Source organism: Cetorhinus maximus, chromosome 23, assembly GCF_964194155.1.
Source record: "Cetorhinus maximus chromosome 23, sCetMax3.hap1.1, whole genome shotgun sequence".
In the NCBI taxonomy this organism is placed as follows: domain Eukaryota; kingdom Metazoa; phylum Chordata; class Chondrichthyes; order Lamniformes; family Cetorhinidae; genus Cetorhinus; species Cetorhinus maximus.
This window is the reverse complement of record NC_135901.1, coordinates 23,296,752-23,319,036: the sequence shown is the minus strand read 5'-3', so window position 1 is coordinate 23,319,036 and position 22,285 is coordinate 23,296,752. Positions and strand designations below refer to the sequence as shown.

General features: G+C 47.3%; 2 protein-coding genes across 2 annotated transcripts in view; one reads left to right on the top strand and one right to left on the bottom strand.

Moving 5' to 3' along the window:
* LOC144697326 (uncharacterized) overlaps positions 1 to 22,285 on the bottom strand; it is a 228,137-nt gene that overhangs the window by 98,039 nt on the left and 107,813 nt on the right. The gene's annotated exons all lie outside the window — the stretch shown is intronic.
* LOC144696930 (uncharacterized) lies at positions 18,730 to 22,131 on the top strand. Its single transcript, XM_078568653.1, has 2 exons — positions 18,730 to 19,447; positions 20,265 to 22,131. The coding sequence occupies exon 2, from the start codon at positions 20,454 to 20,456 to the stop codon at positions 22,044 to 22,046; it is 1,593 nt and encodes a 530-aa protein (XP_078424779.1). The 5' UTR covers positions 18,730 to 19,447; positions 20,265 to 20,453; the 3' UTR covers positions 22,047 to 22,131.

The window sequence follows — 22,285 nt, the reverse complement described above, 5'->3', positions numbered from 1 at the left end:
TGAGAGAGTGCTGCAGTGTTGGAGGGGGGGTCAGTACAGAGGGAGTGCTGCCTCTTAGAAAGTCGGCACTGAATGTGCGATGTACTGAGGGAGCACCACCTTGTCGCACGGTCTGTACTGAGGGACTGCTGCACTGTCAGAGGGCCAGTACTGAGGATGATCTGCACTGTCAGAGGGCCAGTACTGCGGGAGTGCTGCACTGTCAGAGGGCCAGTATTGTGGGAGTGCTGCACTGATGTGGGTGGGTCACTACGGAGAGAGTGCTACACTGTCACAGGGTCAGCACTGAGGGAGCGCTGCACTGTTGGAGGGTCAGTACTAAGGGAGCACTACACTATTGCAGGGTCAGTACTGAGGAAGCGCTGCCCTGTCGGAGCGTCAGTACTGAGGGAGTGCTGCACTGTCAGAGGGTGAGTACTGAGGGAATGCTGCACTGTTGGAGGGTGAGTACTGAGGGAGTGCAGCACTGTCGGAGGGTCAGTAATGAGGGAGCGCTACCCTGTCGGATGGTGAGTACTGAGGGAATGCTGCACTGTCGGAGGGATGAAAATCAGATGACACATTAAACTGAGGCCCTGTCTTCTCCAGTTGGCATGAAGCAGCTAATTCTCTTCAACTGAATTGCTTCTTACCTTTGATGTGCTCCATGCAAAACACCTTCCTGTGGAACTAAGAAATTATTGGGATGGATCAATGATTTCTGGCCATCTTCTAGTTGTCTCTATCAATGTATGACGTTTTATACTCTTATCCTCTAGCCATTTATACACAGGGCTAGGAATTGGTATGGTTAAAATTAAAAACTTTTTTTTGAAACTTAAAGATAGTTTGTCCTGTTGTAAAATTGTTTTTTCATTCTTTCATTTATTGCCCATCCCTAATTGCCCTTGAGGAGGTGGTGGTGAGCTGTTTTCTTGAACAGCTGCAGTCCCTGTGGTGTAGGTACACCCACAGTGCTGTTAGGGAGGGAGTTCTAGTGATAGTGAAGGAACGGCGATATATTTCCAAGTCAGGATAGCATGTGACGTGGAGGAGAACTTCCAGGTGGTGGTGTTCCCATTTGTCTGCTGTCCTTGTCCTTTGAGGCGGTGCAGGTTGCAGGTTTGGGACGTACTGTCGAAGGATCCTTGGTGAGTTGCTGCTGTGCATCTTGTAGATGGGGCACACTGCTGCCACTGTGCGTCTCTGGTGGAGGGAGTGAATGTTTGTGGATGTGGTGCCATTCAAACGAGCTGCTTTGTCCTGGATGGTGTCGACCTTCTTGTGTGCTGTGGGAGCTGCACTCATACAGGCAAGTGAAGAGCATTCCATCACACTCCTGACTTGTGCCTGGAAGATAGTGGACAGGCTTTGGGGAGTCAGGAGGTGAGTTACTCACCTCAGAATTCCCAATCTATAGCTCTTGTAGCTACAGTATTTATATGGCTAGTCCAGTTCAGTTTCTGGTCAAAGGTAACCTCCCAGGATGTTGATAGTGGGGGATTCAGTGATGGTAATGTCATTGAACATCAAGGGGAGATGGTTAGATTCTCTCTTGTTGGCAATTGTCATTGACTGGCACTTAATGATTCACGAATTTTACTTAATGAAATGGTTCAAATTGTTCATCCACCAAGATGCTCCTGAGTTTAGTGTGTCACCGTACAATTTAGCTGAGTGCACTGCTAAGGTTCTATCGAATGGCGAACTTTAATCTGTCAGACAATAGATTATTAGGCAAGAAGGGGCCAGCATGGAGCAGAAGGAGAATATTCAGCCCCTCGGGCCTGCTCTGCCATTCAATAAGATCGTAGCTGATCTTCTACCTCACTCCACTTCCTTGCCCGACATATCCCCTTATTCCTCAATATCCAAAAGCGTATCAATCTCAGTCTTGAATATACTCAACGACTGAGCATCCACAATTTTTTGGGGCAGGGAATTCCAAAGGTTCACAATGCTCTGAGTTTCTCCTCATCTCAGTCCAAAATTATCAAGCCTTTATCCTGAGACTCCCCCGCCCCCCAACTCCCCCCCCCAAACCCCGCCTCCTCCCCCCCAACACCCCCCTCCTCCACCACCCCCCCCACTCCCCCCCTCCCCCCTCCCCCCCCTCCCCGCCCCAGTTCTGCCTCTTCAGCAAGGAGGGAAATGCTGACTTGGAAATATTTGACCCTTCACTGTCGATGGGTCAAAATCCTGGAACTCCCTCCCTAACAGCACTGTGGGTGTACCTACACCACATGGACTGCAGCGGTTCAAGAAGGCAGCTCACCACCACCTTCTCAAGGGGCAATTGGGGATGGGCAATAAATGCAGGCCCAGCCAACGAAGCCCACATCCTGTGAACTAATTTTTTTTTAAAAGTGATCGCTTATTGTCTCAAATTCTAACTTGATAGTGGAAAGATTGGCATGTGGCATTTTTTTCAGGCACCATCTCGTTTCTGGGACAGCTTTGCTGAATCATCTAGCACAGTGTGCATGACTAGAGGTCTATAAAGATTTGAGCTTTCCATCACAATCTGTAAAGTGAGACAAGGACAGAGGTCACATCTTTACCCAAACGGGAATCAGGATAATTGCGTATATTTCTCAGTATATTCACTGCTTCGAGGCATTATGTCTGTCAAATAGTGGATTAAGGAGAAGAAAAGGCTTGCGTTGCCATTAAATTAGAGCACAGAAGATGGCCATTTGGCCCATTGTGACTGTGCTGGCTCTCTGAAAGAACAGTCATGCAAGATCTAGTACAATCACATTGCTTTTATATTCTGTGCCTCCATTAATAAACTCAAGGAACCCATATGCTTTTATCACCACCTTATCAACTCTGTTGAGTTGAACAGTAGCCTTGTGGTCGTGTTACTGGACTAATAATCTAGAGATGTGAGTTCAAATCCCACCGTGGCAGGAAGGAATTTAAATTAAGTTCATTAAATAAATCTGGAATTAAAAGTGAGTAACAGTGATCATGATACTATCATTCTTGTTGTAAAAACCCATCTGGTTCACTGATGCCCTTTAGGGAAGGAAATCTGCCATCCTTACCCGGTCTGGCCTGCACATGATTCCAGAACCACGGCAATGTGGTTGACTCCTAGCTGCCCTCTGCAATGGCCCAGCAAGCCACTCAGTGGTATTCAAAATGGCAAATCCCCATCATCTTCTTAAGGGGAAATGAGGGAAGGGCAATAAATGCCAGCCATGAATGAATGGAAAATAAGGGACCTGCCACCTTTAGGTTTGGTCTAATGTCTCTCTGCTCATCTGCACATGACCCATACGTTACATTTTGTGGTGGCACATTGATCAAGGGTTGCGTTTAATTCTGAAGATACTAGCTTGGGTGCCAGGAAGTGGGAACTTCAGTAAGGAGCGCAACAACTAAACTCAGAGCAGGTGGCAATGGAAGGTGTTTAGGTGTAGAGAGGCTGTATGTAAACTACATAACATTGTGGTGTGAGCACTCATCCTTTTATTGTCGCATTCAGAAAGTGCCAGTGTGTGGTGCACTCGTGTTCCTCCATCTTTGGCAGAAAGGGATCATTCTGGCTTCCTGTTATGGTGTGGTGAAGACAGCAGAGACAAGGTGTTTATAGTTTGGGATCCTTAAAAGCCCGTGTCTCTCATGTGGAGACATCAGTTGTAAGTTTCATGGTCTGGTCCACTTGGCTCTCAGTTACCAGCGACTGTGCATCAGTCCCTGTTCCAGAGTCATTCCCTGTTCCAGAGTCAGCAATGCAAGGTCTTCATGAAGACTTTGCAGAAAGCCACGTTGAAGGTCGTGTAGATGATGGGGTTGATGACGTAACCCCGCCAGGCGCAGGCGCTGTAGAGCGGCGGTGGGATGTAGCACCTCTGGCAGTGGACGTTCAGGATGTGAGTGATGAAAAATGGCAGCCAGCAGATGATGAAGACTCCTGCCAATCCGACAGAGAGAGAGAGGAAAAGAGTCGTCAATGCACGTGTGCACAATTTGTCATTGCAATGCAGTGACTCGCGAAAGGGTTCCTACCCCACTCCTCAACCATATGGCAACAGGACATCCATTAATTACTTGCAGCTGCTACTTCTTTGATAAAATTCACATTACATTCCTGGCACACAAGCTTACAAATTTGTTATCATCGGTATAGAATCCAATCCTAGAACATAACGATTTCATACAACTTAGCCTATTGTTCTAGATCATTGTAACACTCTGGGACTCAGACTAATCTACTGGGAGTATGGTAAAACCAGACACAGCCAATTAGTCTAGATCATTACATTTCCGTGCAGCTTGGCCTATTGCTCTAGAACGTTGCGGTCTAGTGGAATGCACCCTATTGTTCTAGATTAGAGCAAAACCCATGAAACTTGGACTGTTGATCTAAATCATTGTGCTACAATGCAACTTAACTTATGGTCGGATTTGCGCTGGCCTGCCTATAGATTCTAATTTAAGTAATTCATTCCCTTATAATGAATCGTCCCTTACCATAAATTCTCATTTACTTTCTTCCCCTTAAAAGTCACTGAGGTCCATAAAGATATTACAACTCCATTGAAAAGAATATAAAAGGCGAAAATAGTAATTTGGGTAATTTCAAAATGAAGAATGTTCCAAGAGATTAAACGCTTGTGGACAATCTAGATAGTATGAAGTATAAATTAGTTTGACAAGCGCTCAGCAAAGAATATTACAGTAATTCTCATTTCCTATAAAACCAATTTTGCTCCAGGTTTACTTGTGTGAGAATAGTGCGATTAGATATCTAACGGAGACATTATACAAAATTAATTATCTAGCAGTTGGATGATAATGAATATTTTATCATTTGTGCACTGAATAGCTTCATTGCGCCGGCTGATCTCATGTTTGCTTTTTCTTTATTTGAAGTGGGAATGAAAGCAGTTGAGAGATGGGATAGCGAGATTCACTCTTTGGAGGACCACAACACTCAGAAGCGTGCCCGACGGCTGCAATACTATCCCCCATCCATGACGATCGTTCAGCGATCGAGGGTTGGCCGCGACAACGTGGGAAAGGTTTTTGTTTAGGCGGATAAGCCTTCGGTGCAAGTGAAGCGTCACCAGCAGGGGGCGAGGTGAGGAATAGCGACTTTTAATCACACCGCGAGTTGTTGTGATCTGGAAGGCGCTGCCTGAAGGGGCGGTGGAAGCAGATGCAATAGGAACTTTCAAAAGGGGGAAATCGGATAAATACTGGAAGGGGAGAAATTTTCAGGGCGATGGGGGAAAGAGCAGCGGGGGGCGGGGGGAGAGTGGGGACTAATTGGATTGATCTTTCAAAAAGCTGCAGCAGACTCAATTTTCTTTTTATCTTTTCATGGGATGTGGGCATCGCTGGCAAGGCCAGCATTTGTTGCCCATCCCTAATTGCCCCTGAACTGAGTGGCTTGCTCGGCCATTTCAGAGGGCAATTAAAAGTCAACCACATCACTGTGGGCCTGGAGTGACATGTAGGCCAGACCGGGTAAGGATGGCAGATTTCCTTCCCTAAAGGGCATTAGTGAACCAGATGGGTTTTTATGACAATTGATGATAGTTTCATGGTCACCATGACTAAGACTGGCTTTCAGTTCCTGATTCATTAATTGAATTTAAATTCTACCAGCTGCCTTGTAGGGATTTGAACCCATGTCCCCAGAGCGTTAAACTGGGCCTTCAGATTACTAGTCCAGTGACATTGCTACTATGCCACTGTCTCTCCATTTGATGGGCCAAATGGTCTCCTTCTGTGCTGGATCATTCCATGATGACCCAATCAAATGGTGAAACAGGTTCGATGGACTGAATGGCCTGCTCCTGTCCCTATTGTGTGCAGTTTTAGTCTCCTTACCTAAGAAAGGGTATACTTGCCATAGAGTGAGAGCAATGAAGGTTCACTAGGCTGATTCCTGGGGTGGCAGGATTGTCATATGAGGAGAGATTGGGCTGACTAGGCCTGTATTCACTGGAGTTTAGAAGAATTAGAGGGGATCTCATTGAAACGTATAAAATTCTGACAGGGCTGGACAGACTGGATGCAGGAATGATGTTTCCTCTGGCTGGTGGGGTGGTGTGGAACAAGGGGTCATAGTCTCAGGATATGGGGTAGGCCATTTAGGGCTGAGATGAGGAGAAACTTCTTCACTCAGAGGATGGTGAACCTGTGGAATTCTCTACCACAGAGAAGTCACTGAGTATATTTAAGAAGGAAATAGATGGATTTCTAGACTCTAAAGGCACCAAGGGGTATGGGGAGAGCACGGGAGTGTGGCGTTGCGATAGAGGATCAGCAATGATCATATTGAATGGCGGAACAGATTCGAAGGGCCGAATGACCTACTCCTGCTCCTGTTTTCTATAGCCAGGATTTTATGGCCCCACCGCGGCGTGTCTCTCCCCCAGCGGATGTGGTGAGCCATTTAAATCTCCATTTAGTTCGGCGGGACCATAATATCCCGCCGGGCAGGAGGAGCCATAAAATCCTGGCCTATGTTTGTTTCTATATGGTCAAGTTCAGTCTTGTGTTGTTCACCAATCTCCTGGTATCGAAATGGATGACCAGAAGAGAGACCTTGTTCTGGCAGTGACTGATGCGCAAGTGACTGGCTCCAGGAAGGGAAGTGGGAAAAGGACTTAGGACCTCTTTGGCGGGGGGTGAGGTTGCTGAGAGGCCCAACGCCCTTCGCGGCCCTCCCGCCTCTCGATAAGTGGGACTAAACTAACGGTTTTACCTCCAGATAGACGACCCAGGGCATCACCAGCGTGGCCACCAGTAGGTCTGCAACAGCCAGGCTGACGATGAGGTAGTTGGTGGTGGTCTGCAGTGCCCTCTCCCTGGACACTGCCATGCACACCAGCACATTGCCAAACACCGCCACGAAGATCAGGAGGCTGAGCAATGCCACGTAGTAATTGTAGCGATGCCTCCACTGCTTACCGGCCCCGTTGCTCCAGGGCCCCAGCTCCCTCATCTGTGAGTCATTCAGGGCAGCCATGTTTGGAGCAGCCATTGGCTGCGATCTCTGAACTCCAACCTCCTCAGTAGCATGCAGAGGAAAAAAGGCAAAAAATTTAACTCCAACCAAGTGGGAAAATTATGCAACAATACTGGCGACCCAGGCACCAAGGGTAAAAAGGAAGCAATAGCGGCAACAACAACTTATATTTATCTAGCGCCTTTAGCATGGCAAAGCGTCCCAAGGTGCTTCATAGGAGCATTATTACATTTGACACCGAGCCACATAAGGAGATATTGCGGCCAATAATTCGGTCAGAGGTCAGTTTTTAAGGTGTATCTTAAAGGAGGAGAGCGAGAGAGAGTCAGAGAGGTTTATTGAGGGAATTCCAGAGCTTAGGGCCCCAGGCAGCTGAAGGAACGGCCGCCAATGGTGGAGCAATGGGAATCGGGGGGTGCTCAAGAGGGCAGGATTGAGGAACGCAGGGAGGGTTAAATCAGATGATGTGGTTATTAACTGCCTTGAAGTTGGCAGGATGTTGCTGTGCTCAATTTGGCTCCCGCCTTTGGTACTTCCGTCATTTGTTGTAAAAGGCTTTGGGACATGGGCAGGTCCAAAATGCGAACAATAGTTCTCTAAAGTGTTCATATAAACACCCCTTAAACGGTGCCTCTTAATCGAATTTAGTTGGCTTTGTCTAACAGTAAAGATTATGGTCGACGAAGGTGTCATCTCCGGATGTTCAACTGTAACTTAATCCGATTTCATTAAAACTGCCTCATCAAGACATTTATTAAATCAATAAAACCTCTTGTATGTCAAGCATTGTGCACAGACCATTTATAAGCACTAATCAGTTCACATGAGGGATGTGTGTTCACAATACCTTGAGAAGATAATTATTGTGAAATCTATCAGCAGCCATGATATGAACTACACAATTGTGGTCCCCAAACTATTGTTAACTCATTCATTGTATGTCGACTGGTCTACACACAGAATTAAATTACTCAATAGATAATGATCTGCAGAGATAGGATTATACTCAGGGACAAAAACCCACCAGTCTGCTATGCCCCTTCCCCTCTCTCTCTCTAGATTCTTTCCCTACATAAATCCTCCTCGTCCTCTCTACTTACCTCTTTGAAGACTGCCCAATCCTCTCCTCTCTTCCTGCTAAGTGGACCTCCAATCCCAATGTAAGCCACATGGGCCAATCTCACCTGGTATCAACCAGCCAATCCTGTCCCTCAGGCCAACTCTTTGGTACCATCCTTTCACTTCCGAGGTTAAAAGCAGGGGAGGGAGAAAATGCGTGAGGAAGGAACGAGGGAGAATGGAAGGGAAGGAAGGATGGAGGAATGGAAGGAATAAATTGGGGAAATTAGTTGAAAGGGAGCAAGGAAGGGAGGGAGGGAGGGAGGAAAAAATATGAGGGAAGGAAAGAATAAACCACTGGATTCCATCCGACCTTTTCTCCCCTGTATAATCCAATGGATTTCACCCTGACCCTCTCCCCTCTGTAAAAACAACTGGATCCCATCCTGACCCTCTCTCCTCTCTATAACCGACTGGATTCCACCCGACCCTCTCACCTCTGTATAACCAACCGGAATCCATCCTGACCCTCTCTCCTCTGCATAACCCACTGGATTCCACCCTGAACCTCTCTCCTCTACATAACCCATTGGATTTCAACCTGACCCTCTCTCCTCTGTATAAACAGGGAGAGAGAGAGAGAAAGAATGGGAGACCAGGGGAACGGGAGAGGAGAGAAACCAGGAGAAATGGGAGAGTGGGAGAGATAGAGACAGAATTGGGATTCAAACCCTCAATTTTCCAAAGGCGGGGGTGGAAGAGAGCGAAGGGAGAGAGAGGGGGTCGGTGGGGGGAAGAGAGAAAGAGAGGGAGGGAGACAGAGAGGGGAAGAGAGAGAGGGAGAGAGGCAGAGGGAAGGGGATTGGGGGGGAGAGAGGGGAGAAAGAGAGAGATTGAGGTAGAGAGGAAGAACAGATTAGAGGAGAAGGAGGGAGAGAGAGAGAGAGGGAGAAAGGGTGATGATGAATGGGGATGGAAGAAAGGGAAAGGGGGAGAGAGAGAGCGGGAGGCGGGGTGGGTGAGAGAGGGAGAGAAGGAGAGGGAAACCAGTGGAAATGAGAGAGCAGGAGAGAAGAAGAGAGAGACTTTTTAAAAAATTCATTCATGGGATTTGGGTTTCGCTGGCTGGGCCAGCATTTATTGCCCATCCCTAATTGCTCTTGAGAAGGTGGTGGTGAGCTGCCTTCTTGAACCGTTGCAGTCCCTGTGATGCAGGTACATCCACAGTGCTGTTAGGGAGGGGGTTCCAGGAGTTTGACCCAGCGGCAGTGAAGGAACAGCCGATATATTTCCAAGTCAGGATGGTGAGTGACTTGGAGGGGAACTTCCAGGTGGTGGTGTTCCCATCTATCTGCTGCCCTTGTCCATCTAGATGGTAGTGATCGTAGGTTTGGAAGGTGCTGTCAAAGGAGTCTTGGTGAATACCTGCAGTGCACCTTGTAGATGGTACACACTGCAGCGACGGTGTGTTGGTGGTGGAGGAAGTGAATGTTTCTGGATGGGTTACCAATCAAGCGGGCAGCTTTGTCCTGGATGGTGTCCAGCTTTTTGAGTGTTGAGGGAGCTGCACTCATCCAGGCAAGTGGGGAGTATTCCATCACACTCCTGACTTGTGCCTTGTAGATGATGGACAGGCTTTGGAGAGTCAGGGGGTGGGTTACTCGTCGCAGGATTCCTAGCCGTTGACCTGCTCTTGTAGCCACAGTATTTATATGGCTCCTCCAGGTGTTAGTAAGGAGGACTTAGGGTCGACGGGGCTGAGATTGCTGTTGTCGTTTCCGGTGCCTATGTCGATGCCAAATGGCCCATCCAGTTTCATTCCTTTGTCGAGACTTTGTAGCGGTTTTGAGTGGCAACTCGACCATTTCAGAGGGCAGTTAGGAGTCAACCACATTGCTGTGGGTCTGGGGTCACATGTAGGCCAGACCAGGTAAGGATGACAGATTTCCCTCCCTAAAGGGGCATGAGTGAACCAGATGGGTTTTTACAACAATCGACAATGCTTTCATGGTTATCGTAAGACTTTTAATTCCAGATTTTTAATAAATTCAAATTCCACCATCTGAACCCACTACCATTCGAACCCAGGCCCCCAGAGCATTACCCTGGGTCTCTGGATGACTAGTCAGGCGACAATACCACTATGCCATCGCCTCCCCTAAAATGGGGAGTGGGAGAGAAGGAGAAAGAGACCGGAGAGAACGGGAGAGCAGGAGACAAGGAGGGAGAGACCACGGAGAATGGGAGAGTGGGAGAGAACAAGAGAGAGACCGGGGGGGAGTGGGAGAGTGTGAGGGAAGGAGAGAGAGAGACCAGGGGAGTGGGAGAGCAGAAAGAAAGGGAGGGAGGCCAGGGAGTGGGAGAGCGGGAGAGAAGGAGAGAAAGAGAGACCGGTGAGAATGGGATAGAGGGTGGGAAGGAGAGGGAGACCAGGGGAGTGGGAAAGTGGGAGAGAAGGAGAGAGAGACCAGGGGAAGTGGGAGAGCGGGAGGGAAGGAGAGAGAGAGCGGGGGGAGTGGGAGAGCGGAAGAGTAGGAGAGGGAAAATGGAAGAGTGGGAGAGGGAGGCGGATATGACAGAGAACCAGAATAAAACAGTGACAAAAACAAGGAAACGTGCTAGTTAGTGACTGTGGAGGGTGCACAATCCAGTGTGTGGGCAGAAATAAATGAATCATAAAATCTTACAACACAGGAAGAGGCCATTCAGCCCATTGAGCTTGTGCCTGCTTTCTGAAAGATCTATCCAATTTGTTCCACTTCCCCCAGGTCGCTCTTTCCCCCATAGCCCTGCAAACATTTCCCCTTCAAGTATTTATTCAATTCCCCTTTTGAAAGTTCCTGTTGAATCTGCTTCCACCGCCCTTTCAGGCAGCACCTCCCAGATCACAACAATCGCTGTGTAAAAAAAAGCAATTCCCCTCATCTCCCCCTCTGGTTCTTTTCCCGATTCTCTTCAATCTGTGACCCTCTGGTCACCGACCCTCCTGCCGCTAGAAACAGTTTCTCCTTGTTTACTCCAGCGAAAACCCTGATGGTCGTAGGGAAGGTGTCACGATATCAATGCCCAACCATTTACAGCTCAAATAGCTGACTGTGAAGGTGCCAGGCTTTACCAGGTGTAGCAGGAGGGCACCAGCAGCCATTTCCCGGCTCCGTACTGATTTCCCCGGAGCTGTCCCCGCTCCCCTGCGAGGGAGGCAGTGCGGCACCTTCGAGAGGGAGTGGGTTACCACAGGGCGGTACAAATACGTTTTGACAGGACTTAATCCAACCAGTTTGGATATAGAAAGAAAGCTTGGCATAAATTTTGCTCCCGTTCACCAAATTGTGCAGCACTAAAGGAGACCATTCAGCCCATCGAGTCCATGCCAGCACTTCTGACGAGCGATCGGGTTAGTCCCACTACCACCACCCCCACCCCTAACTCTCCCTTAAATGCTATTCGCCTCGACCACTCCCTATGGAAGCGAGTTCCACATTCTCCCCACTCTCTGGGTAAATTCTCCTGAATTCCCCATTGGATTTATTAATGACTATCTTATATTGATTACCACTAACCACCCCTACCCCCACCACCCAGTTCTGGTCTCCTCCACATCTTCTCTACGTCTACCCGCTCGAAACCCTTTCATCATTTTAAGGACCTCGATCAGGTCACCCCCTCAGCCTTCTCTTTTCTGGAGAAAAGAGCCCCAGCCTGTTCAGTCTTTCCTGATGGTTATAACCTCTCAGATCTGGAATCATCCTTCTAAATCTTATTTGTTTTGCATCTTCTCCGGTGCCTCTATATCCTTTTTTATAATACGGAGGCCAGAACCGTGCACAGTGCTCCCATCGCTTGATATAGGGTAGAACAAAACCTTTGTTTTTCAATGCTCACCCTCTAGAAATGAAACCATTTATTGCTCTTTTAAAAGTCTCTGTCAACCTGCGTCACCAGCTTTTCGCCACTGGCGTTTCATTCCTGTTTGCTCCACTTGATAATTTGGTTTTGAAAATTGGGTAGCACATTCACTTCCGCTCCGTCCCGAGACCGAGATCCTCCTTGCGAGTCTCCTTCCGCTCTTCCTTCCCTGCAGCATCCACAGAGCGGAGAGTCCCACTCCGGTAGAGAGAGATGTTCCCGATCATTCAGGGCTACACTGGTGCTGCCTGTACCGAACTCTCAGCACAGCCTGTCTCTCCCTTACACACACACATACACACACACACACGCACCATCAGAGACCTGCTGTCCTCAACATCATCCCTCTCCCTGACAGCCTGATGTTCTCTCACATTAAGCCAGACACCCAATCGGATTACAACTCAACAGACCAGAAATTAATTCCCCCAGCTAACCATTGCAGTCCTGAGGAGTGGTTTAAGAGTTGAGGGATCCCGCCTCTGACTTCACACGTCCATCACGTCTCTTAGCAACAGGTAAGAGTTTAGTGAGAAATCGAAGTACAGCCAGAATTAAACATTTAGCAAGGAGAGAGAATATTAAATTCACTAAGTGTCTGTTGACTACCACTGGGCCTTACCGTGTTTCACCTTACCATTTATCTGTTTAATCCATTGGTTTCCTGCAACGAAGGGACGCCATCAAACTTATGAGAATTATAGCACAGGAGGAGGCCATTCGGCCATCGTGCCTGTGCTGGCTCTTTGAAAGATCTATCCAATTAGTCCAACTGTCCCCCCTGCTCTTCCCCCCACAGCCCTGCAAGTATTTTCCCCTTCAAGCAGATGAAGTAATTAGTTACAGTTTAGCTAATCTTAGGCAGGTAATTAGCAAGTGGGACAACTTTTAGACACAGTGATCCCAGACGAGAGCAGAAATACCCAGCTCTCACTCCTAGAGCCATAAAAGGTATTGCATTTCCCTAGCGCCTTTCACTGCTTAAGGACGTCCCAAAGAATATCACAGCCAATTATATTACTTCCTGAAATGTTGTCCCTTTGTAATGAGACACCATTTTGTGCACAGCAAACTCCCACAAAGAGCAACGTGATAATGACCCAGATCATCGGTTGAGGGATAAATATTGGCCCCAGGACACCGGGGAGAACTTCCCCTGCTCTTCTTCCAAATAGCGGCCATGGGATCTTTTATATCCACTAAAGAAAGCAAATGAAGCGATGGTTTAATTTCTCACCTGGAAAACGTCTCCAGCAGTGCAGCACTCCTTCAGTGCTCACCCTCCGACAGTGCAGCACTCCCTCAGTACTGACCCTCCGACAGTGCAGCACTCCCTCAGTACTGACCTTTCGACAGTACAGCACTCCCTCAATACCGACCCTCCAACAGTGCAGCACTCCCTCAGTACTAACCCTCTGACAGTGCAGCGCTCCCTCAGTACTGATTCTCCAACAGTACAGCACTCCCTCAGTACTGACTCTCCGACAGTGCAGCGCTCCCTCAGTACTGGCCCTCTGACAGTGCAGCACTCCCTCAATACTGATCCTCTGACAGTGCAGCGCTCCCTCAGTACTGATGCTCCAACAGTGCAGCACTCCCTCAGTACTGGCCCTCTGACAGTGCAGCACTCCCTCAATACTGATCCTCTGACAGTGCAGCGCTCCCTCAGTACTGATGCTCCAACAGTGCAGCACTCCCTCAGTACTGACGCTCTGACAGTGCAGTGCGCCCTCATTACTGACTCTCCAACAGTGCAGCTCTCCATCGGTAATGACCCTCCGATAGTGCAGCGCTCCCTCAGTGCTGACTCTCCAACAGTGCAGCGCTCCCTCAGTACTGACCATCCCTCAGTTGGGAGAAATTGATTTTGATTCTTGGGCCACTAGCACCAACAATAGGGAAAGAGGAAACTACAGCATTGGGGTGGCCTTCACTTGAACCACACTGGGATCAGTGCCCAGGTGAATCACATAGATAGGGCTGTCGAGTGGGCTTTAAACTAAATAGTGGAGGAGGGGGCAGGTTTGGGATGAAGGGAAAGTTAGAAAGCTGATGGGAAAGGACAAGGCAATAGTGCAGGCTAGCAATATGGGTAATGATAACCAGAGTGTGATAGGAAGGAACAGAATATACAAATATAAGAGTGCAACAGCAAACAGGGTCAGAGTAGGGAAAACTGACAGAAAGACAGATTTAAAACCTCTTTATCTGAATGCTTCAGCAATTGTAACAAGGTGTATGAATTGATGGAAGAAATAGAAATAAAGGTGTATGATATCACAGCCATTACAGGGATGTGTTTGCAACGTTATTAAGGTAGGGGGCTGAATATTCAGGAGTATTTGACATTTCTGAAGGATAGAACAAAATGAAAAAGTCACGGGTTAGGTATGGCAATAAAGGCTGAAATCAGTACAGTCATGAGAAATTATCTTGGCTCAGAAGATGAAGATGTGGAATCAGCTTGTTTGGAGATAATACAAGTAAGGGTAAGAAGCCACTGTTGGGAATATTTTATATGTCACCGAACAGTAGTGATGTGGTAGGATTGATAATAACAGAAGAAAAAATGGGGACTTGTGAGAAAATCGTGAGTAAGTGTAATTTGCTTACAAATTGGACAAAGCGAATTGGTGGAGGATGAGTTCATTGAATATATTCAGGACAGTTTAATCCAACAATATATTCTAGAACTAACGAGGAAACAGGCAAGTTAATCTGTAATGAGGCAGGATTAGGAATGATTTCATAGTAAAACATCATCTAGTCAAGAGCAATCATAACATGAAAGAATGTTACATTCAAGTTGACGATGAGAAACCTAGGTCTGAAACTGGGTCTTAAAGTTAAATAAAGGCAACTACAAAGGTCTAAACTCAGAGGATGGCTGCAGTGGACCAGAAAAATATGTTGAAAGATAAGTCTGTAGATAGGGAGTGGCAGATATTTAATTCATAACTCTGAACAACAATGTATTCCATTGTCAAAAAATGACTCTATGAGAAGGATGCACAATCCATAGTTAATTAAGAAACTTAAGTATGGAAACGGGGGAGGTGCCAGAGGACTGGAGAACAGCTAATGTGGTTCCGCTATTTAAGAAGGGTTGTAGAGATAAGCCAGGGAACTACAGGCTAGTGAATCTCACGTCAGTGGTAGGGAAACTATTGGAGAAAGTTCTGGAGGAGAGTGCCTATCTCCAGGTGGAGAGGCAAGGTTTGATCAGGGATAGTCAGCATGGCTTTGTCAGAGGGAGGTCATGCGGAACAAATTTGATTGAATTTTTTGAGGAGGTGACCAGGTGTGTCGATGAGTGTAGTGCAGTTGGTGTATTTTATATGGATTTCAGCAAAACCTTTGACAAGGTCCCACATGGGAGACTTATAAAGAAGGCAAATGCACATGGGATACAGGGTAATTTGATAAGGCGGATTCAAAATTGGCCTAGTTGTAGGAGACAGAGAGTGATGATAAAAGGATGCCTTAGTGACTGGAAGCCAGTATCCAGTGGCGTACCACAGGGATCTGTGCTGGGTCCCCTATTATTCGTCATTTATATAAGCGACATAGATGACTATGTAGGGGGTAGGTTTAGTAAGTTTGTGGATGACACAAAGATTGGCTGGGTGGTTAACAGTGAGGTTGAGTGTCTTGGACTACAGGAAGATATAGACGGGATGGTCAAATGGGCAGATAAGTGGCAGATGGAATTTAACCCTGAAAAGTGCGAGGTGATGCACTTTGGAAGGAGTAATTTCACAAAGAAGTATTCAATGAACTGCATGACACTAGGAAGTTCTGAGGAACAAAGGGACCTTGGCGTGTGTGTCTATAGATCTCTGAAGGCACAGGGGCATGTTAGTGGGGCGGTGAAAAAGGCATATGGGACGCTTGCCTTTATCAATCGAGGCATAGATTACAAAAATAGGGAGGTCATGTTGGAGTTGTATAGAACCTTGGTGAGGCCACAGCTGGAGTACTGTGTGCAGTTCTGGTCGCCACATTATAGGAAGGATGTGATTGCACTGGACGGGGTGCAGAGGATATTCACCAGGATGTTGCCTGGGATGAAACATTTAAGTTATGAAGAGATGAAGATAGACTTGGGTTGTTTTTGTTGGAGCAGAGAAGACTGAGGGGCGACCAGATCGAGTGTACAAGATTATGAGGGGCATGGACAGGGTGGATAGGGAGCAGCTGTTCCCCTTAGTTGAAGGGTCAGTCACGATGGGACATAAGTTCAAGGAGAGGGGCAGGAGGTTTAGGGGGGATGTGAAGAAAAACTTTTTTACCCAGAGGGTGGTGACAGTCTGGAATGCGCTGCCTGGGAGGGTGGTGGAGGCGGGTTGCCTCAGATCCTTTAAAAAGTACCCAGATGAGCACTTGGCACGTCATAACATTCAAGGCGATGGGCCAAGTGCTGGTAAATGGGATTAGGTAGTTGGTCAGGTGTTTCTCACGTGTCGGCGCAGACTCGATGGGCCAAAGGGCCTCTTCTGCACTGTGTGATTCTGTGATGAATCACCAGGACATTTACACTGCGGAAAGGTCTTTCGTCTGTTCAATCATAAGATTGAATTCACTCATTCATCCAATCTCCAGAGGCAGTTCACACTGGGCTGAGGCTGTTCACCTGCTCCATGTGTTGGAAAGGATTCACTCAGTCATTTAAACTTCCAACACATCAGCGAGGTGTGTGTGTGTGTCTGAGCATGGGGGTGTGCATGTGTATGAGTTTGTGTGCCTGTGTGTGCTGCTTCTCATTAGCTGTAACACAAACCATCCTCTCCAAGCAGATGATGTTCCATCGAGCGATTTGAATGGTACCATTCAGGGATTCCTCATCCAGGGTGAAACCACAGGCTGACTACGTCCTGTGTAAAACCTGACATCTGCACAACCAGTAAAATAAAAGCAAAATACTCGGATGCTGAAAATCTGAAATAAAAACAGAAAATGCTGGAAAAAACTCAGCAGGTCTGGCAGAATCTGTGTAGAGAGAAACAAAGTAAATGTTTCAAGTCCATATGATGTTTTGAAGAAGTCATATGGATTCAAAACGTTAACTTTGCCTCTCTCCACAGATGCTGCTAGACTTGCTGAGTTTTTCCAGCATTTTCTGTTTTTATCTGCACAACCAGACCTCACTTATCCTGGAACAAAATTAAGTGTCTGTTGTTTTCCAGATCCCTTTCTTTCCCCTCACGATGACCCTTAGATTGTTCACAGCTTCCTTGTGTGCATCATCCTCCAGAAACTGAACGGGACGAGCCACATAAATGCAGTGGTGACAAGAGCAGGTCAGAGGCTGGGAACTCTGTGCAGAATAGCCCACCTCCTGTCTCCCCAAAGCCTGTCCATATTCGACAAGGCACAAGTCAGGAATGTAATGGAATACTCTCCACTTGCCTGGATGAGTGCAACTCCAAAAATATTCTAGATTTTCCACACCTTCCAGGACAAAGCAGCCTGCTTGATTGATAGCCCATCCACCACCTTCAACATTCACTCCGTCCACCACCGATGCACAATGGCAGCAGTGTGTACCATCTACAAGATGCACTGCAGCAACTCACGAAGGCTCCTTTGACAACACCTTCCAAACCTGTGACTTCTACCACCTCGGACAAGGACAGCAGATGCATGGATATACCACCACCTAGAAGTTCCCCTCCAAGCCACCATCCTGATTTGGAAACATACCACCGTTCCCTCACTGTCATTTGGTCAAAATCCTGGAACTCCCTCCTTAACAGCACTGTGGGTGTACCTACACCACATGGACTGCAGCAGTTCAATAAACTGGCTCGCCACCACTTCCTCAATGGCAATTAGGGATGGACAATAAATAGTTAATGACCAAATCCTATAAATGAATTTAAAAAGTCCAACGTCTCCACTTTAAACACTTCCATTGGTCTTACTAACAGATAGCAATGGGATTGCTGCGATCACAGGAACCAGTTCTGAAAAACTGCCACTCTGACTTTAAAGCTTCCTGGAGTAAGATACTGATCCAGATCTTCCCACCTAACACCAATCCACATCCCTATCCGAGTTCCAGATTTTAAATTGATTCTTCAACATAGAAAACATATATAATCTAATTCAGTTCTGAAAAAGAGTCATATTAGATTCAAAACATTAACTCTGTTTCTTTTTTCACAGATGCTGCCAGAACTGCTGAGTTTTTCCAGCACTTATATTTTTATTTCAGATTTCCAGCATCCTCGGTAATTTGCTTTTACATATATTTTAACCTCTTTAGGTCTGATTGTTAATATCTATTAGCACTGCCAGAGACTGTCTTTGAGATTAGTTGTTTATGTATAATCTGTGTTGTTTTCAAAGTCACCCTTCTCCCTAACCTGTCCTAACCCGTCTTGCCGGTTCATTTATTGAAACCAGGTCTGAAGTTATTGATTTAAGTCAGCCCTTGAATTGATTGTGCTTTTATCCTCATGTTACCGCAGTTCACTAAAAAATGTTGAAATGTTTGCTTCACACCCATCGGGTTTCATCTGTTTAAAGCGACAGACAGAAAGGTCCAGTTTTCTCCTGGAGTTTGAGACAAATCAGCTTCCAAAATGATGCAGAGTTTCAGCCAATGAGGGAGATCTGGGCTCAGCCCCGCCCCTCATTCACTCCGATTGGTTGGAGGACCAGCAGCTTCAGCCCCAGCCCCCCCCCCCTCTTCCTATTGGTCCGCAGCTGCCGTCAACCAGTCGGGCAATGTGATCTGGAGCATGCGCAGTGCGAGTGACGTCTTTGGACAGACGGTTGTTTGTCGCATCTTCAGGCGGTGAGTATTAGGCGACACAGTGGCGATATTAGGGGCCGTGGGTGGGCGGGAAGATTTCATAAACACCCATTGTAGGCGAGAAATTCCAACCAAGAGGCTACCGGCCCCGCGGCTACACCGGGCGGCAGCTATGGGCCCTTCCCCGGTTATGAAACCCGGGTTAACGGTCTCCACCTTTATTGGGGGCAAAGAGCAGCAGGACGCATGCGCAGCCGCCATCTTTCTAGGGGCAACTTGTAGCAGGGCGCATGCGCTGTCATCACTGTCTCTGGCTGCAGGAACATGTGAATGAGGAGCAGACCATTCGGCCCCTCCAGCCTGCTCCACCATTCAATAAGATCATGGCTGAACTGATTGTAACCTAAACCCCACATTCCTGCCTACCCCCGATAACCTTCCGCCCTCTTTGCTTGTCAGGAATCTATGTAGCTCTGCCTTAAAAATAAAAGACTGCTTCCACCGCCTTTTGAGGAAGGGAGCTCCAAAGACTCTCAACCCTCTGAGAGAAAAAAAACTCATCAGTTCTAGATTCTCCCACAAGAGGAAACATCCTCTCCACATCCACTCTGTCAAGGCCCCTCAGGATCTTGAACAAAAATGAAAATACCTGGAAAAACTCAGCAGGTCTGACAGCATCTGCGGAGGGGGATACAGTTGATGTTTCGAGTCCATATGACCCTTCATCAGACCCTCCCCTCAGGATCTTAAAGGTTTCAATCAAGTCGCCTCTTACTCTCCTAAACTTCAGTGGACACAAGCCTCGCCTGTCCAAACTTTCCTCTTAAGGCAATCTGCCCATTCTTGTATTAATCTGGTAAACCTTCCCTGAACTGCTTCTAATGCATTTATATCCTTCCTCAAATAAGTTGACCAATACTGTACACTGCTCCAGATCTCTCACGAGTGTCCTGTACAACTGAAGCATAACCTCCCTACTTTTGTATTCGATTTCCCTCACAATAAACAATAACATTCTGTTAGCTTTCCTAATTACTTGCTTACCTGAGAGAATGTTGTGAATTTCTATCCTGGACTGACAGGGATGGATTTTACAAACTCCCTTTCCAGGGGGTTAGATGGGAAGGATTTACACACAGCAAACTCAAATCGAGAGATATGTTTGTCATTTCTGATATAGGTCTTTAAAATTCTGATTGGGTTGGGCAGGTAGATGTGGACAGAATGTTTCCACTTGAAGGTCTAACCAATACTGGGGGCCATGAATACACAATAGATATGAATAAATCCAAGAAAAACACAGGAGATATATGTTTCCTCAGACAGCTATGAAAATGTGGAACTCACTACTACTGGATGTGGTCGAGAAAAATAACAGATACTTTTAAGAGGAAACTAGACGAGAACATGGGAGAAAAGGGATTAGAGAGATGAGCTGAAAGCATGAGATGGGGTTAGCAGAATGGGAGAGACTTGTGTGGACTAGAAACTCCAGTACAAACTGGATAGACTGAATGGCCTGTTTGTATCATGTGTATTCTATGTAAATCTTTGTAACTTACTTTACAGGATAATAGAGGAGGAGGATTTGCAGTCAGGAAAAGCAAACCAAACCTCACGTCTGACAGGGTCAATCAGTTCATTGGAATCTGAAGGTTCGTACATCTGAAGGGATTTAATTGACTGCCTCAGCTGGAAACTGGTGAGAGGCTGTTCACCTGCTCCTCCTGTGGGAAGGGATTGATACAGCTGGTAAACATGCTGACACGACAACGAACTCACAATAGCGAGAGACCGTTCACTTGCTCCGTATGTGGGAAGAAATTCATGTGTTCATCCAACCTGCTGGCACACCAGCTCGATCACATTGATGAGGATCCTCTTCAATACTCTGACTCTGAGAAAAGTTTCGAAATTTCTGAGGAATTGGTCCAACACCAGCGCGTTCACACTGAAGAGAGACCTTTCAGCTGCTCCCACTGCGGGAAGAGGTTCAAGCTGTCCTCCCGCCTCGCGGAGCACCAGCTCCTTCACACACACGAGAGGCCGTTCAGCTGCTCTCACTGTGGGGAGTCGTTCAGCGAGTCAGTGCATCTCACTGAGCACCAGCGAGTTCACACCAAGGACAGGCCGTTCAGCTGCTCCCAGTGTGGGAAGAGATTCGCTCAGTTCTCCCACTACACTGAGCACCAATTGGTTCACTCAGAAAAGAGACCTTTTAAATGTACTGAATGTGAGAAGACCTTCAAAAGAAGCATTAATTTGCTGAGACACCAGCGCATTCACACTGGGGAGAGGCCGTTCCCCTGCTCAGTGTGTGGGAAGAGATTCACTCATTCAGTTCACCTTCTGACACACAAGCGTGTTCACACCGGGGAGAGGCCTTTCCTCTGCTCTGTGTGTGGGAAGACATTCACTCGATTTTCACACCTTTTGACACACGAGAGTATTCACACTGGAGAGAGGCCGTTCACCTCCTCCACGTGTAAGAAGGGATTCGTTCAGCCAGCTGACCTGCTGAAACACCAGTGGGTGCACACTGGGGAGAGGCCATTTACCTGCTCGGTGTGTGGGAAGGGATTCACTCGATCCTGCTATCTGCTGAAGCACCAGCGAGTTCACACCGGGGAGAGGCCGTTCCTCTGTTCCATGTGTGGGAAGAGTTTCCCTCGTTCGTCCCACCTTGTGATACACGAGCGAGTTCACACCGGGGAGAGGCCATACCTTTGCCCCGTGTGCAAGAAGAGATTTACTTGTTTACAACACCTGCTGAGACATCGGACTGTTCACACCGGGGAGAGGGCGTTCACCTGCCCTGTGTGTGGGAAGGGTTTCACTGAGTCATCCAGCCTCCAGAGACACCGACGCACTCACACTGAGGAGAGGCCGTTCACCTGTTCCATTTGTGGCAAGAGATTCGCTCAGTTGTCCTACTACACTGAACACCAACGCGTTCACTCTGATAAGAGACCTTTTCAATGTTCTGAATGCAGGAAGAGCTTTAAAAGAAGCAATGACCTGCTGAGGCACCAACGCACCCACACTGGGGAGAGGCCATTCCTTTGCTCTGAGTGTGGGAAGGGATTCGCTCATTCATCCGGCCTGCTGAGGCACCAACGCACTCACAGCGGGAAGAGGCTGTTCACCTGCTCCAAGTGTGGGAAGGGATTCATTGATTCATCCCGCCTGCTGAGACACCAGCGAGTTCACACTGGGGCAAAACCGTTCACCTGCTCTGTGTGTGAGAAACGATTTACTCAGTCTTACAGCCTGCTGAAACATAAGCGGCTTCACATGTTACCGACAAAGCTGGAATCGGTTGTTGCTGCTAAGAATCACGTCCAGGACTGAACCTTTTCTCCTTTCTAACTTTAGGTTATTTCAGTTCTCGGACCTTCAGTTACTCTCATGGACAAGTCCCAGCTCCCCATACCTTCCCGAGTATATCTCTTAGCCTTGAGATCCAGGGAAGGTATCAGTAACATGCACTGGATCAGGAAACCCAAACTCAGTCTGTTAATCAGTTCAGCTACTGGACTTAGTGTGTGTACCATGGTAGCATCTCAAAGAACTAAGAACAAAGAAAAGTA